General features: G+C 47.5%; 1 protein-coding gene across 1 annotated transcript in view; it reads right to left on the reverse strand.

Moving 5' to 3' along the window:
- Positions 1 to 12,676, reverse strand: part of TNPO3 (transportin 3) — an 80,571-nt gene that overhangs the window by 24,607 nt on the left and 43,288 nt on the right. The window contains exons 6-10 of the mRNA XM_074942762.1: positions 9,125 to 9,300; positions 4,699 to 4,837; positions 2,745 to 2,891; positions 1,736 to 1,843; positions 891 to 982 (exon numbers count right to left, since the gene is read on the reverse strand). Of these exons, the coding sequence (XP_074798863.1) occupies positions 891 to 982; positions 1,736 to 1,843; positions 2,745 to 2,891; positions 4,699 to 4,837; positions 9,125 to 9,300 (662 nt within the window). The remainder of the gene's footprint in view (positions 1 to 890; positions 983 to 1,735; positions 1,844 to 2,744; positions 2,892 to 4,698; positions 4,838 to 9,124; positions 9,301 to 12,676) is intronic.

Here is a 12,676-nt window from a genome sequence, read left to right on the forward strand (position 1 = left end):
ATCTGCTGGGAGCAGCTGAGAGCAGATCATGGGGGGCGGGGAGGCTGGGCGTGCATGCGCCCCTGGAGAGACATTAAGGGGGTGGGGCTGGGCGGGTGCCTGTATGAACCAGTGAGAGAGACTCACTCTGTCTCTCTTGCTCGCTGTTGCTGTGTCCTGGAGGCGTAGGGCTGGGTGAAGCAGGCTCTGTCCCTGAGGCAGAGCAGAAATGTAACAACTAAGCAGGCAGGCTGCTAATGTTCCCAATGTTAGCTAATTGTTCCTATTCTTAGTCAATTCAGGCTCCTATACCTTGCCAGAGTGTGCAAAGGAGCCTTATTGTAAAGGACACTGAGGGAACCCTGAGCTAGGAAGGGCTCTGGGCTTTCTCGTGTTTTTTCCCCTATGCCAGAGAGGGGGCACAAGGGGGCTAGATTACAGCTGAGGATCTATTTCACTTATCCATTGGAAAAAAATGCAGGACAATGATTAGCAAAACTGTCCGACTTCCATGTGTGAAAGTCTGAGCAATTCAAAGTGACAGTCTGCTTCACAGAACACCAAACAGCAAACTAAAACTCCTGTAATTTAAATGAAAATCCAGGATTAGAACTGGAATGCAGGGTCTTGGTTACTGTGTTCGTGTAACTTAACTTTCAGGTGTTTAGGAAATGCTGAACAGTTACTGCGACTGTTTTTCTGTATGGTAGTTCAAATAAATTACCAAAATAAGTGAAACTGGTGTGATTATATTGCATTATTTTGACAAATAAAATATGCAGAATTGTGGATGTTTTTGGTGCAGAATTCCCCCAGGAGTAAACTGGTTAGCTGCAGCCAGAGCCCCGAAAACAAATGGGACGAGCCCCTACACCCAGTCTTCACAGAGGCAGGCAGTGCCTGATACTCACTGGTCAACGCTCTTGGCTATAGAGGCCATGATGAAGAGAACAGCTTCCGTCACCTCCCAGGGAGGGTTCCCATCCTTCAAGGTAGCATAAAGCTGTGGGGCAGAGAGAGTCGGTCACACAGGAGGATTAAGAAAGCCGAGGCAGCAGCAGGGTAGCACCTCTCCTTGGGAAGTGGCAGAAGTACCTGTTTGCTCCTCTCCTCCTAAACCGCTTTCCCAGCACTCTCTGGAGCCTGGTTCTGCACCGAGGCTGATCTAATGCTCACTGCTAGCGCCGCGGTCTCAGAGGAGGCCTGAAGCGCGCTGAGGTCTGTGACGAGACCCGCTTGGCGGCAGCTCCTGGAGGCGATCTCACCCCGCCACCAAGAACCAGCTTTTATCACACAGCGGAGTGACTGCAGCGTCCTCGCTGCTGAACGCCCCGAGGGGCAGCGCAGCGTGGCTTCAGCCAGCAGAGAGGAAAGGAACCTGGGAGACGGCCCCTGGGGCCCAGCCAGACCACACAGTGGTGAACGTGACAGGATACGCAGAGATCCTTCATTTTGTCAAGGAGGGGAGAGTACATGCTCCACTGGAGCTGGAGTGGGCTCTGAACTAACAGCGAGTGGTAGGGGACATGGCAATCCAGGATCAAGCCACAGGAGCTGACTCTGGCCAGCATGGTGGAGGTGAGCAGCCAACACCACCACAAGGAGAAGACACGGCATCTCAGGGTAACAATCCATTCATAGAATATGGACATTACATCATCCTGTGCGTGCAAAGCCAAGCTAAACACACCCAAGGCAACAGAATCCCCTCCGAGGCAACTTATCCAGCGCCACGGCAGCATTACTAGGGGCTCACCTGGGCAAAACATTCCACCGATCCAACCAGGAAGATCAAGTCCTTCACCAGGTCCGAGACCCTCATCCGGAACTCCCCAAAGTCATCTGTCTCCTCCGGGACACCCTCCTAGCAGAGATTTAGAGTTGGAGGAAGTGGGGTTACAGCAGCTAAGGGGACTTCCAGATCCTAATTCACTCACAGAGCAAGGGAAGGGCAAGATAAGCTATTACATTAAGCCACCCTAAACCATGTGATCCTCTCTGCCATCTCAGGTGAAGGGGATTTCAAGGGATGGAAAGCAGGAGCACCAACATCATGTCAAGCGAGGTATCTGGGGCTCATGATTGGCCCACTCCACACAACCTGCATTAACAGGCCAGATCCTCTCCCCACACTGAGCTCCGGAAATAAAGGCAAGCTCTCAGACCCATGCAAAGTCTCTGGGAGGTGGGGGAATACAGCTGGGGATGGCACTAAGTATTCCAAGCCGCTCAGGCTCCTTCAAGAAGGGAGACAGTGACCAGCGGGGAGGACAGTCAGGTGAATGTGCTCAGCCTGCAATTCCACACACTGGCATTTCAGCTGGGGGAGAACGGAACCCAAGAATGGCAAAAGCAAAAATGAGACCTGCCAGCACCCAGCTCCCCCATCCCACACTTGCCCACCCAAGAGTCATTCTAGGGCAGCACAGCCACCAGACCTCTCTGCCGGAACACAGGCTGACTTGCTGAAGGGAGGGGATGTCAGATTAGGCCCTCTAAGTATATGGCAATTTTCGTTACTGCCCAACCCCGTCATTTCCATCCCTAACTGCAGATGGAAGGGGGGGGGGGGGGGACGAAAACTGTTACGTGCCTGGTTCCTTAGCTAGCCATTACATGCAGAGCCGTTACGTGCCTGGTTCCTTAGCTAGCAGTGACAATCAGCGCGTGGGGAAGGTGAGCTGCATTTCACCAGCCCCCCCCATGTCCACTGCAGCCTACTGGAGCAGGGGAGGAAAAAGGAAGAGAGCTGAACGCAGCCTTACGTGGTCTGGGTCAAGCTGACAGTGTCTGGCCAGAGCATGCAGAAGCCTCTGGATGTAGGCTTTGAAGATGCTGTGTATGACTGCATCATCTGTTTTGTACAGATGCTCCCCCAGTCTGTACCAGAAGTTAAAGGAAATTTCTACCACCTGTTGGGAGAGGAAAAACAGCCACTCGTCATTTTCACAGACAGGATTTCGCCCCCATCCTCCCAATGTGGAAAGTCGTCAGAAGGCTGCCGCCGAAAAGCACTTTTACAGGCTCCACACATACACCTGCAGCCTCAGCAAAGCCACGAGCAGCTCCTTCGGCTTCACAAACCTGCATTTTTCGCTTGTTGTTTAAGCAGTTGATTTAAAAATCAAACAACTTAGTGCTGGGACAGCGTTTGGATGCGTGACCCTGCAGAGTAACAGTGAAGATGTCCCCACGCTGGGCGTACTCTGACCTAGGGAGCCATCCCCAAGCAAAAGGGTAATTCAGCCTCCTGGCTTCAAACCTCTGCAGATACTAGTGTGTCTTGCAGCAGTGGATAGAGCTCACTAGGAGCTCAGCTGAAGTCATCAGCTCATTTCATGTAGGTCAAACATCTGTCAGACAGAATCCTCCACCCCCTCCTTGCTCAGGCATGAGTCACACCAATAACCATGGAAAGATAATGTGACTCACACCCCAAGGCCTGGTCCACACACAAAAACTGCATCTAAGAAAGCGCTGCACCCTGAGTGTGGACCCAGTTATATGCACAGACGCATGCTTTATATCGGTATGACTGTGTCCGTATGAGGGGCGGGGTCAGTATAATTATCAGCCAAAAGCTGACAGTTATCCTGGTACCCAAACTGTGTGCAGATAAGGCCTAAGGGACTTCTGTGCATTTGAAAATCTGCACCTGTAGAGGTTAACGGCATGCTAGCCCACTTAAAACCCAGTCAGTCCAGTTTCTACTTTTCTCATGAAGAGAGACTAATTTTAAAGGCTTGACTCCTCCATCAGTAAAGTTCTATGTCCCAAATAAAGTGATGGGTGCATAGGTAGTTATGAAACCAGGTCTGGCTGGTGACCATGTATTAGTGCTATATGTAACGAGCACCAATCCATAAATCAGTACCTCTGTGATGGGGGCACATTTACTGAACACAGATCCGAATAGAAGGGGCACAGCAAACACAACTAAAGGTCAATCAGCAAGATTTTAGTTAATCAAACTGTCCCAGGGGATATCCCAAGAGTGGGAGATCTGGGGAAATCCCACATCTTACATTTGATATTTTGCTATTCTGAGCTTCAGACGGTGTGCAAAAGTGCGCCCGGGGGGCGGGGGGGAAGCGAGGGGAGATGAGATCACTCATCTGATTTGGGTGGATATGTAAGAAATTACCGCTACATTGGAAGCCTCAGAGAACATTTAGCTACGTAGAACATTGAAAAAAAACCCATTACAAGGGCTAGCCTTATGGGTGAGCTGTGGTCAAGAGGCAAGGAGTGAGGCGGGCCTGTAGTGTGAGGCCGCAGAAGCGAGCGAGGGGCAATGGGTCGGGGGGAGGCAGCAGAGCTGGGAGCAATGAGGGTGGAGAGCAGCAGGGGCCAGGGGAGGCACCAAAATACATGTTCACCCAGGAATCTATTCTTCCAAAGGCGGACCCTGACTGACTACTGCACAGAGAAGATGCAGAAAGCAAGATACAGCTCCTAGCAGGTGAGAGGTTTAAAATGCTTTCAAGCAAATTGATGAGGGACTTTTCCTTACCTCTTCCATCAGGAGAGGCTGCCTCGGGCTTTCTATCCCAGGCACAGACGAATTAAACAATACCTTCTGCATCACAAATTCAGAGCAAGGCTTTCAAGGCCACTATGGAACGGGACCTGAAACCTGCCCAAACTCACTAGGCTATAAAGAAAAGCTTTCTGCAGATCTGATTGAGGAAGAAGAGCGAGTAACGCACTGAGTCCTACCTCATACTGTGGATGGCCTGCACAGATCAGCAACAACTCCAGCGTGCGCAGGTCCCCCAGCCCATGGCCTGGTGAACAAACAATTTTATCCAGAAACGTCTCACAGAGTTCAGTGAAGACACGGCAGTAATTGAGAACCCTGTTGAAGGAAGTGAAGCAAATCATGTTTCACATGCAAATACCCAGTGATATCGTAAATACAGGGAGAAAAACTGTCTCCTACTTATGTACAGCATTAGCTTCCTGAAGCTAACATGCACTAAGCAGTCATCTCAGAGGCAGGGGTACACTGAATCCTTCCATTTCAGCAGCCTTTTTATCCAGAGACGTTTCTAATTCGCCCCCCAAATTCAGGGAAATGGAGTTACAATGTGCTGAAGAGCATCATAGTTGTGGGAGTTATGTGCTTAACAAAATCTGAACTAAGAACGGCCATCCTGGGTCAAGACCACTGGTCCATCAAGCCCAGTATCCTGTCTTCCAACTGTGGCCAGAGCCAGATCCTTCAGAGGGAATGAACAGAACAGGGCAATCTCGAGTGATCCATCCCCTGTTGTCCAGTTCCAGCTTCTGGCAGTCAGACATTTTGGGACATCCGGATTATGGGGTTGCATCGTTGACCATTTTGGCTAATAACCACTGATGGACTTATTCTCCAGGAACTTAACTAATTCTTTTTTGAATCCAGTTATGCTTCCAGACTTCGCAACATCCCACAGCAAGGAGTTCCACAGGTTGACGGTGCGTTGTGTGAAGAAATACTTCCTTATGTTTGTTTTAAACCTACTGCCTATTAATTTCATTTGGTGACCCCAAGTTCTTGTGTTATGAGAAGTAGTAAACAACACTTCCGTATCTACTTTCTCTACACCAGTCACGATTTTACAGACTTCTATCATATTCGCGCCTTAGTCATCTTTTTTAAACTGCACAATCTCTCTTTTTAATCTCTCCTCATATAGAAGCTGTTCCAGACCGCTAATTATTTGTGTTGACCTTCTCTGTACCTTTTCCAATTCGAATATATCTTTTTTGAGATGGAGCAACCAGAGCTACATGCAGTATTCAAGATGTGGGCGTACCATGGATTTATAGAGAGGCAATATGATATTTTCTGTGTTATTATTTATCCCTTTCCTAACATTGTTAGCTTCCCCCCCCACCCCCACCCCTTTTTTTTTTGACTGCTGCTGCACATTGAGCAGATGTTTTCAGAGAACTATCCACAATTATTCCAATACCCCTTTCTTGAGTGGTAACAGCTAATTTAGACCCCATCATTTTCTATGTGTAGTTGAGATTATGTTTTCCAATGTGAAATACTTTATACTTACCAACACTGAATTTTATCTGCTATTTTGTTACCCAGTCACCCAGTTTAGTGAGATCCCCTTGGAACTCTTTGCACTATCTGGAATTTTGTATTCTCTGCAAACTTTGCCACTTCACTGTTCACTCCCTTTTCCAGATTGTTCATGAATTTGTGAAATAGCAGGTCCCAGTACAGACCCCTGTATTGACCTCTCTCCACTGTGAAAACTGACCGTTTATTCCTACCCTTTGTTTCCTATCTTTTAGCCAGTTACTGATCCAGGAGAGAACCTTCTCTTATCTCGTAACAGCTTACTTTGCCTAAGAGCCTTTGGCATGTGAAACATCTAAGGCTTTCTGAGAGTCCAAGTACACTATATCCACTGGATCCCCTTGTCCACATGTTTGTTGACTCCCTCAAAAAACACTAGACTGGTGAGGCATGACTTCCCTTTACAAAAGCCGCATTGATTCTTCCCCGACATATTGTATTCATCTATTTGTCTGATAATTCAGTTCTTTACTCTAGTTTAAACCGATTTGCCCTGTACTGAAGTCAGGCTTACCGGCCTGTAATTGCCGGGATCACCTTTTTTTAATAAAAAATAAAAATCGGGGTTACATTAGCTATCCTCCAATCATTTGGTAGAGTCTGATTTAAGTGATAAGTTACATATCACAGTAGTTCTGCAGTTTTACATTTGAGTTCCTTCAGAACTCTTGGGTGATACCATCTGGCCTTGGTGACTTATTACTGTTTAATTTATCAATTTATTCCAAAACCACCTCTATTGACACCTCAATCTAGGACAGTTCCTCAGATTTGTCACCTAAAAAGGACAGCTCAGGTGTGGGAATCTCCCTCACATCCACTGCAGGAAAGACCAAAGCAAAGAATTCATTTAGCTTCGCTGCAACGGCCTTGTCTTCCCAGAGCGCTCCCCTTTAGCCCCTGGATCATCCAGTGGCCCCAGTGCGTTTGGCAGGCTTCCCACTTCTGAGGTACTTAAAAAGAAACATGTTGCTGTTAGTTTCTGTGTCTTTAGCCAGTTGCTCTCCAAATTCATATTTTGGCCTTCCTTGTTACACTTCTACACTTGCCGTGTCAGAGTTTATGCTCCTTTCCATTTCCCTCAGTAGGATTGGGCTTCCAACTTTTAAAGCTGCCTTTTTGCCTCTAACTGCCACTTTTACTCTGCTGTTAAGCCATGGTGCCATTTTTTGGTCCTCTTACTGGTGGGGGAATGCATTTAGTTTGAGCCTCTATAATGGTGTTTTTAAAGAGCTTCCCTGCAGCTTGCAGGCATTTCACTCGTGAGCACTCCTTTTAACGTCCGTTTAACTACCCTACTCATGTTTGTGTAGTTAGCCCTTTCTGCAGGCGTACCATGGATTTATGTCGAGTGTGATATTTTCTATACTATTATTTATCCCTTTCCTCATGGTTCCTAACATTGTTAGATTTTTTTTGACCGCCGCTGCACACTGAGTGGATGTTTTCAGAGGACTATCCACAATGATTTTAATACCCTTTCTTGAGTGGTTACAGCTAATTGAGGTAGTTTTTAGTAGTCATTTTTGTGTAGTTAACCCTTTCTGCGGTCAAATGGTACTGTGGTGGGCTTCTTTGGTATTTTCCCCTCTACAAGGATGTTAAATTTAATTACACTATGGTTGCTATTACCAAGTGGTTCAGCAATATCCACCTCTTGGACCAGATCCTGTGCTCCACTTAGGACTAAATCAAGAATTGCCTCTCCCTTTATGGATTCCAGGAAGTTCTGATGAAAGTGAAGACCACTGCCTGGTCTAAATTGGGTTCCTCAGAGTTAAACTTTAATACGTACCCAGGACAACTAAGAGACTGTGGTTCAGGAGAAAGTTTAGGACATCCATCTCCATCGCTGCAAACAGACCCCCAAGAAGTCTACCAAAAATCAACCTCAAATGCATTCGGCACAAGAACAGGACATACAGTACGAGAATGGAGGGACTGTGCAACAGCATATGATACACAAGTACGTGAACCAGCTTTATCAGCCTTGAATTTTACAGCAGCATGTCACAGACAGCGAGGCAATCTGTGTTAGAAGATAGGATTGCTGTCCTGAAAATATCTTTAGAAAACAATTTGAGGGGCTGAGTTGAACAGCAAAAACCTGTCCTCAAACTAACCAGCTTTGCTATTCTGTTTGAAAGAGGAAGATCAAAACCAAGACCACAGAGACAGTGAGGGCTGATTGCCGAATGTGAAGCCTCTCCATTTGCCATCTCTCAGTTCCCGAGGACCGACAGCACAGCATTGTGTAACAGACAGCATGGCCGAGTGGGCTGAGCACAGGACTGGGAGTTCTAATGGCAGTTCTAGGAGTGATCTGGAGCATGATCCATGGAAAGCCACCACCCTCTTCACCTTCATTTTCCCCTCTGATAGTGCTGACTTCAGAGGGAGGTAGCAAGGAACACTGGCCGCAGGGCCGGCGAGAGGAGGCACTGCCACAAGAGATCTGCCAACTCACTTTCCATCTCTTGCCTTTGTTTCTCCTTTTACCCTTTATTCTGTCTTGTCTATCTGCACTGTAAACCCTCTTATTGTCTAGGCACTGTACAAGCAGAGTGAGGCCTTGATCTTGGTTGGAGCAGCTAGATGCTAACATCATAAAGCCAACAAGAAGGGCTCTTTAACATCGGTACAGAACTCTGTAGATGGAAGGCAGGACAAGTCCCATGCTGTAGCGCTCACAAGGCTGTTTTTCCCCTCTCCAGAAGGCTCAGCCATTCCACTCTCTCTCATCACTCAATGAGAGACGCACAGCGGCACGTCTTCTGATAAGACTTTTGATAAGAGCAAAGCACCAGAGTGCCTGCAACGCTCCCTCCTGCCTGCCCAAGCTCAGGTTGCTCGCCCCCCTGCAATTCTAGCCTGGCGACTGACGGCAAAGCGAAGCGCCATTAACTCAGCCGTCTCTGTTCCGTGAGCAATCATTTGCATACGACACTCCAGAGCGCTGCACAAACACAGCCGATCCCAAGAATAGCTCTGAACAGACAAGTTGACAGTTAATTATCGCAGCTCTCCCCCCTCTCCAGGAACACCAGAGGCTCATTTGCTTACTTGTCTAAATCCTCCCGGGCCACAGCCATGTGATAGGCGGCCTCCAGCGTCAGGACTCCCTGGAAGAGCTGCAGCGCGAGGGGCAGGTTGGTCTCCACGTTTTCAATAGCATAGAGAGCCGAGCACACACAATCAGAGGCTGCCTCGTGCAGGTTTGAGGACGTCTTGTCTTGTCGCTGCAGGACAGAAGGGGAGGAAAGGAGCCAGGTGACTGCGGAGCGATAAACAAGGCTGCACCTAACGAAGCTTTTGTTTCATCTCAAATACCAAGGCACGTTTCTTAATACACAGCTCTCCCCACACCACCTCCTTTGCCAGCCCTGCATAGCCTGCTGCTGTACCCAGGGGGCAACTGACCTTCGCCCCACGGAACCCTTCTGGCTTCTCTACATGGCACGTAAAGAGGTGGAACAGAATGACTGAAATCTCAGGTCTGAGATATTTCAGCACCATGGAAAAATTGTACTACCCCTTTCTCCTTGGGTGGTGAAGCCGGGGGAACACCCCTCTGAAGTGTGGATAAAATACTGGTTTTATTATCCTGGTGGCTTAGGGTGGGCCCTGCCTGGTAAACATTCATGGCCATTGTGCAAGGCTCATTTCACAGAAGCTTTAATAGCTACCATAGGGCTGGGGGTAATTAGGAAAGGAGACAGGGCTGGCGTACAAAGAAGGAGAGAGCAGACAGCGAAGAGGAGAGGCAACAAAGGAATAGCAGTAATCCGGTGCACCTATAGATGCCCTTTCATAAGGGGATCCTCAAGCATTTTGCAAACATTGAATAATTAAGCAGCACAATCCCTTGCAAACAATGAAGGGCAGGGAGAAATTAACTGCAAAAACTATCATTAATGTAACATGCAGGCTGAAAAGCTGAGCACTCAGAAGTCAGAAAACCCCAGAGGATAACAGTTTCTACTGCAACATTAACTCAGACTTGTTTCATGCATTAAGTGCTGTCTAGTCCTCTTTCCACTGTTAAATGGGAACCTTAATTTGCATTTTTGTTTGCTTAGATTGTATCGTGCAACAAATGCAAAGCAAGTTACCCGTTTCATAATGGCATAATAATAAAACATTAGACAATACCTCATCCATGCAACAGGTCTGAGCAAACAATGCATGACGAACTGGTACCATTTGGGAATTTCTGACTTGTGTGTGCTTAGCTCAGCTCTTCAACTTTCATGTTGCATTAATGCAAGTTTTTTACATTTAATTTTCCTGTTTTACTGGAGCTCTTTGGGGTTTCCATACATATGGAGAAAGACTTTAACTCAGAACAGCTAACTCAGGAAAGGTGTCAGAAAAAGGAGGGATAAAAGCACAGTACTGTACGTGAACAAAATATTGACTTAAATGTTCAGAACTTGGAAAATCTACAGCCAGTTTTGTTTCTCTGATGACAATTACAAACCAAGCCAAGTTTTATGCTTCTAGCCTTGAAAGTTAACAACATTTGAATATTTTAAATCCTGTGCAGATGGACAGAACTTTATTCCAAGACTCGCCTAATGCAAACAAGTGTTAAAGGCACCTTGCTCAAAGCCTTACAAAACAATTCACCTTTAAGCATGGTGAATTTCAGCCAGGAAGAACTGTATATGATGGATGCAATGTTGTAGCCCTGTCAATACCAGGATATTAAAGATGCCAGGTGGTGGAGGTAATTTCTTTTATTGGACCAACTTCTGCTGGTGAGAGACAAGCTTTCAAGCCACAGATTCTTCAGGTCTGGGAAAGGTACTCCGAGCATCACAGCTCAATGCAAGCTGGAACAGATTGTTTAGTGTAAGTAGTTATGCTGGTCCCTTAGAATATGAGCTAACTACTTACTTACACTAAACAATCTGTTCCACCTTGCATTGAGCTGTGACGCTCGGAGTACCTTTCCCAGACCTGAAGAAGAGCTCTGCATGGCTCGAAAGCTTGTCTCTCTCACCAACTGAAGTTGATCCAATAAAAGATATTATCTCACCCACCTTGTATATGATGGAGAAAGTTATGAGCTCCTAAAAGGGAGATTAGTATAAAACCTTGAACTCATTCTTAATTGAAGTGGTCAGTAACAGCAACTGATAGCAATGTTCATTTCGCAGATGGGAAAGACAGAAGTTGAAGTCAAACTTACCTCAAGTCACAAAGAACATCAGTGACAGAAGCTGGAATGGAATCCAGGAGCCCTGGCTCCCAGCCTCGTGCTCTAAGAACTCGACCAGTGGTCCCCAAACTGGGGGGTGCACCCTCCTAGAGGGGCACAGAGGAATGTTTGGGGGGAGGGAGGTGCGGTGGCGAGGTCCAGGCCAGCCCCCACAGGGGGCAGGGCAGGGAGTGCCACCCACCCCAGCTCCGCTCCACCCCCAGCCCAACTCCGCCTCCAGCCCCAGCCCCTCCGCGGAGCCAACTGGACAGTAATGGAAGGGGGAAGCACAGACTGATTCCATTACTGGTAAGAGGGGGGTGGGGCACGACAGGAAAAGTTGAAGCACCAGTGAACTAGACAAAGTGGCCTCTTAACAGAAGTTGAGAAAACTGATGATGAATGGGCGAGACCGTGAGAACAGGAGACCAGATCGACTAGAACTTTGTGAACTTCTTTTCGGAAGTACTGTCTGCCAGAAAGTATACCTGGGTTTGCAAAGATTACAGGATCATGTGGTTTCTGCAATCCAATGCCACCCCACTCCCACTCCAGTCCTGCCCTGGACCAATGTGCTATAACTGGAAACAGTACGGTGAGCCATTTCATGACCCATCTGGGGATACAACTGCTGAATCCCAAGCTACACAGAAGAAGGATTTGTTGCAGCAGGTCTTTCGACAGGAATGCAGGCAAAGGGAATAACGGAGTCCAGGGGGCGAGAAGGTGTCTTACTATCTGCTTTAATTAAAAACGTTCATACCACTCAGATCGAGGACTTTCAAATGCAGCATGAGAAGAAATACATGGTTCTTTTCACTATCTGAATAGCTAGAGGTTGGGAGTGTAGACGGATGATGACCCTGATGATCACCCTGAAGAAGGTGCAGGTTTCTCCCTCCTCTATGGTACACAGCCAAACTGGAGAACAGGTCTTACATTCACATTTTAAGTCTACTGTGTTTTTGGCCCAGGGCCTTCACCTATCCATCCCCCAATAATCCCTTTGCAGTTCAGAAAACCAGGATTTTGTTTGAGTTGCTCTTTTCCCCGCCTATTTCACTCTAGAGAAATGGAGCGAGGTTTCCTCCCCGACTCCATGAGCCACAGTCCTTTGCTGTTCATTTCTCTTACTTGGTAAAGGCTAAAAATGACATCTTCAACCCTCCCCTTCACCATGCTGTGCTTGGGGCTAACTTCACCCCAGTCTGCGAGTTCAGACTGGGGTGAAGTTGGCCCACGTTCTAGGCGTATCTCAGGTCAGCGACAGCAGCAGCTGGTTCCAGAGAACTGGAATCTTGAACTCGGGACTTGACATGTGGGCAGAAGAAGCACTTAAACTGGACTCTTGCTCTTAAGAGAGTCCTGTGCTCCTGTTGACACCCACTTCTCCAAAGTGCCAGTTCTTGACA

Source organism: Natator depressus, chromosome 1 (genome assembly GCF_965152275.1).
Source record: "Natator depressus isolate rNatDep1 chromosome 1, rNatDep2.hap1, whole genome shotgun sequence".
In the NCBI taxonomy this organism is placed as follows: domain Eukaryota; kingdom Metazoa; phylum Chordata; order Testudines; family Cheloniidae; genus Natator; species Natator depressus.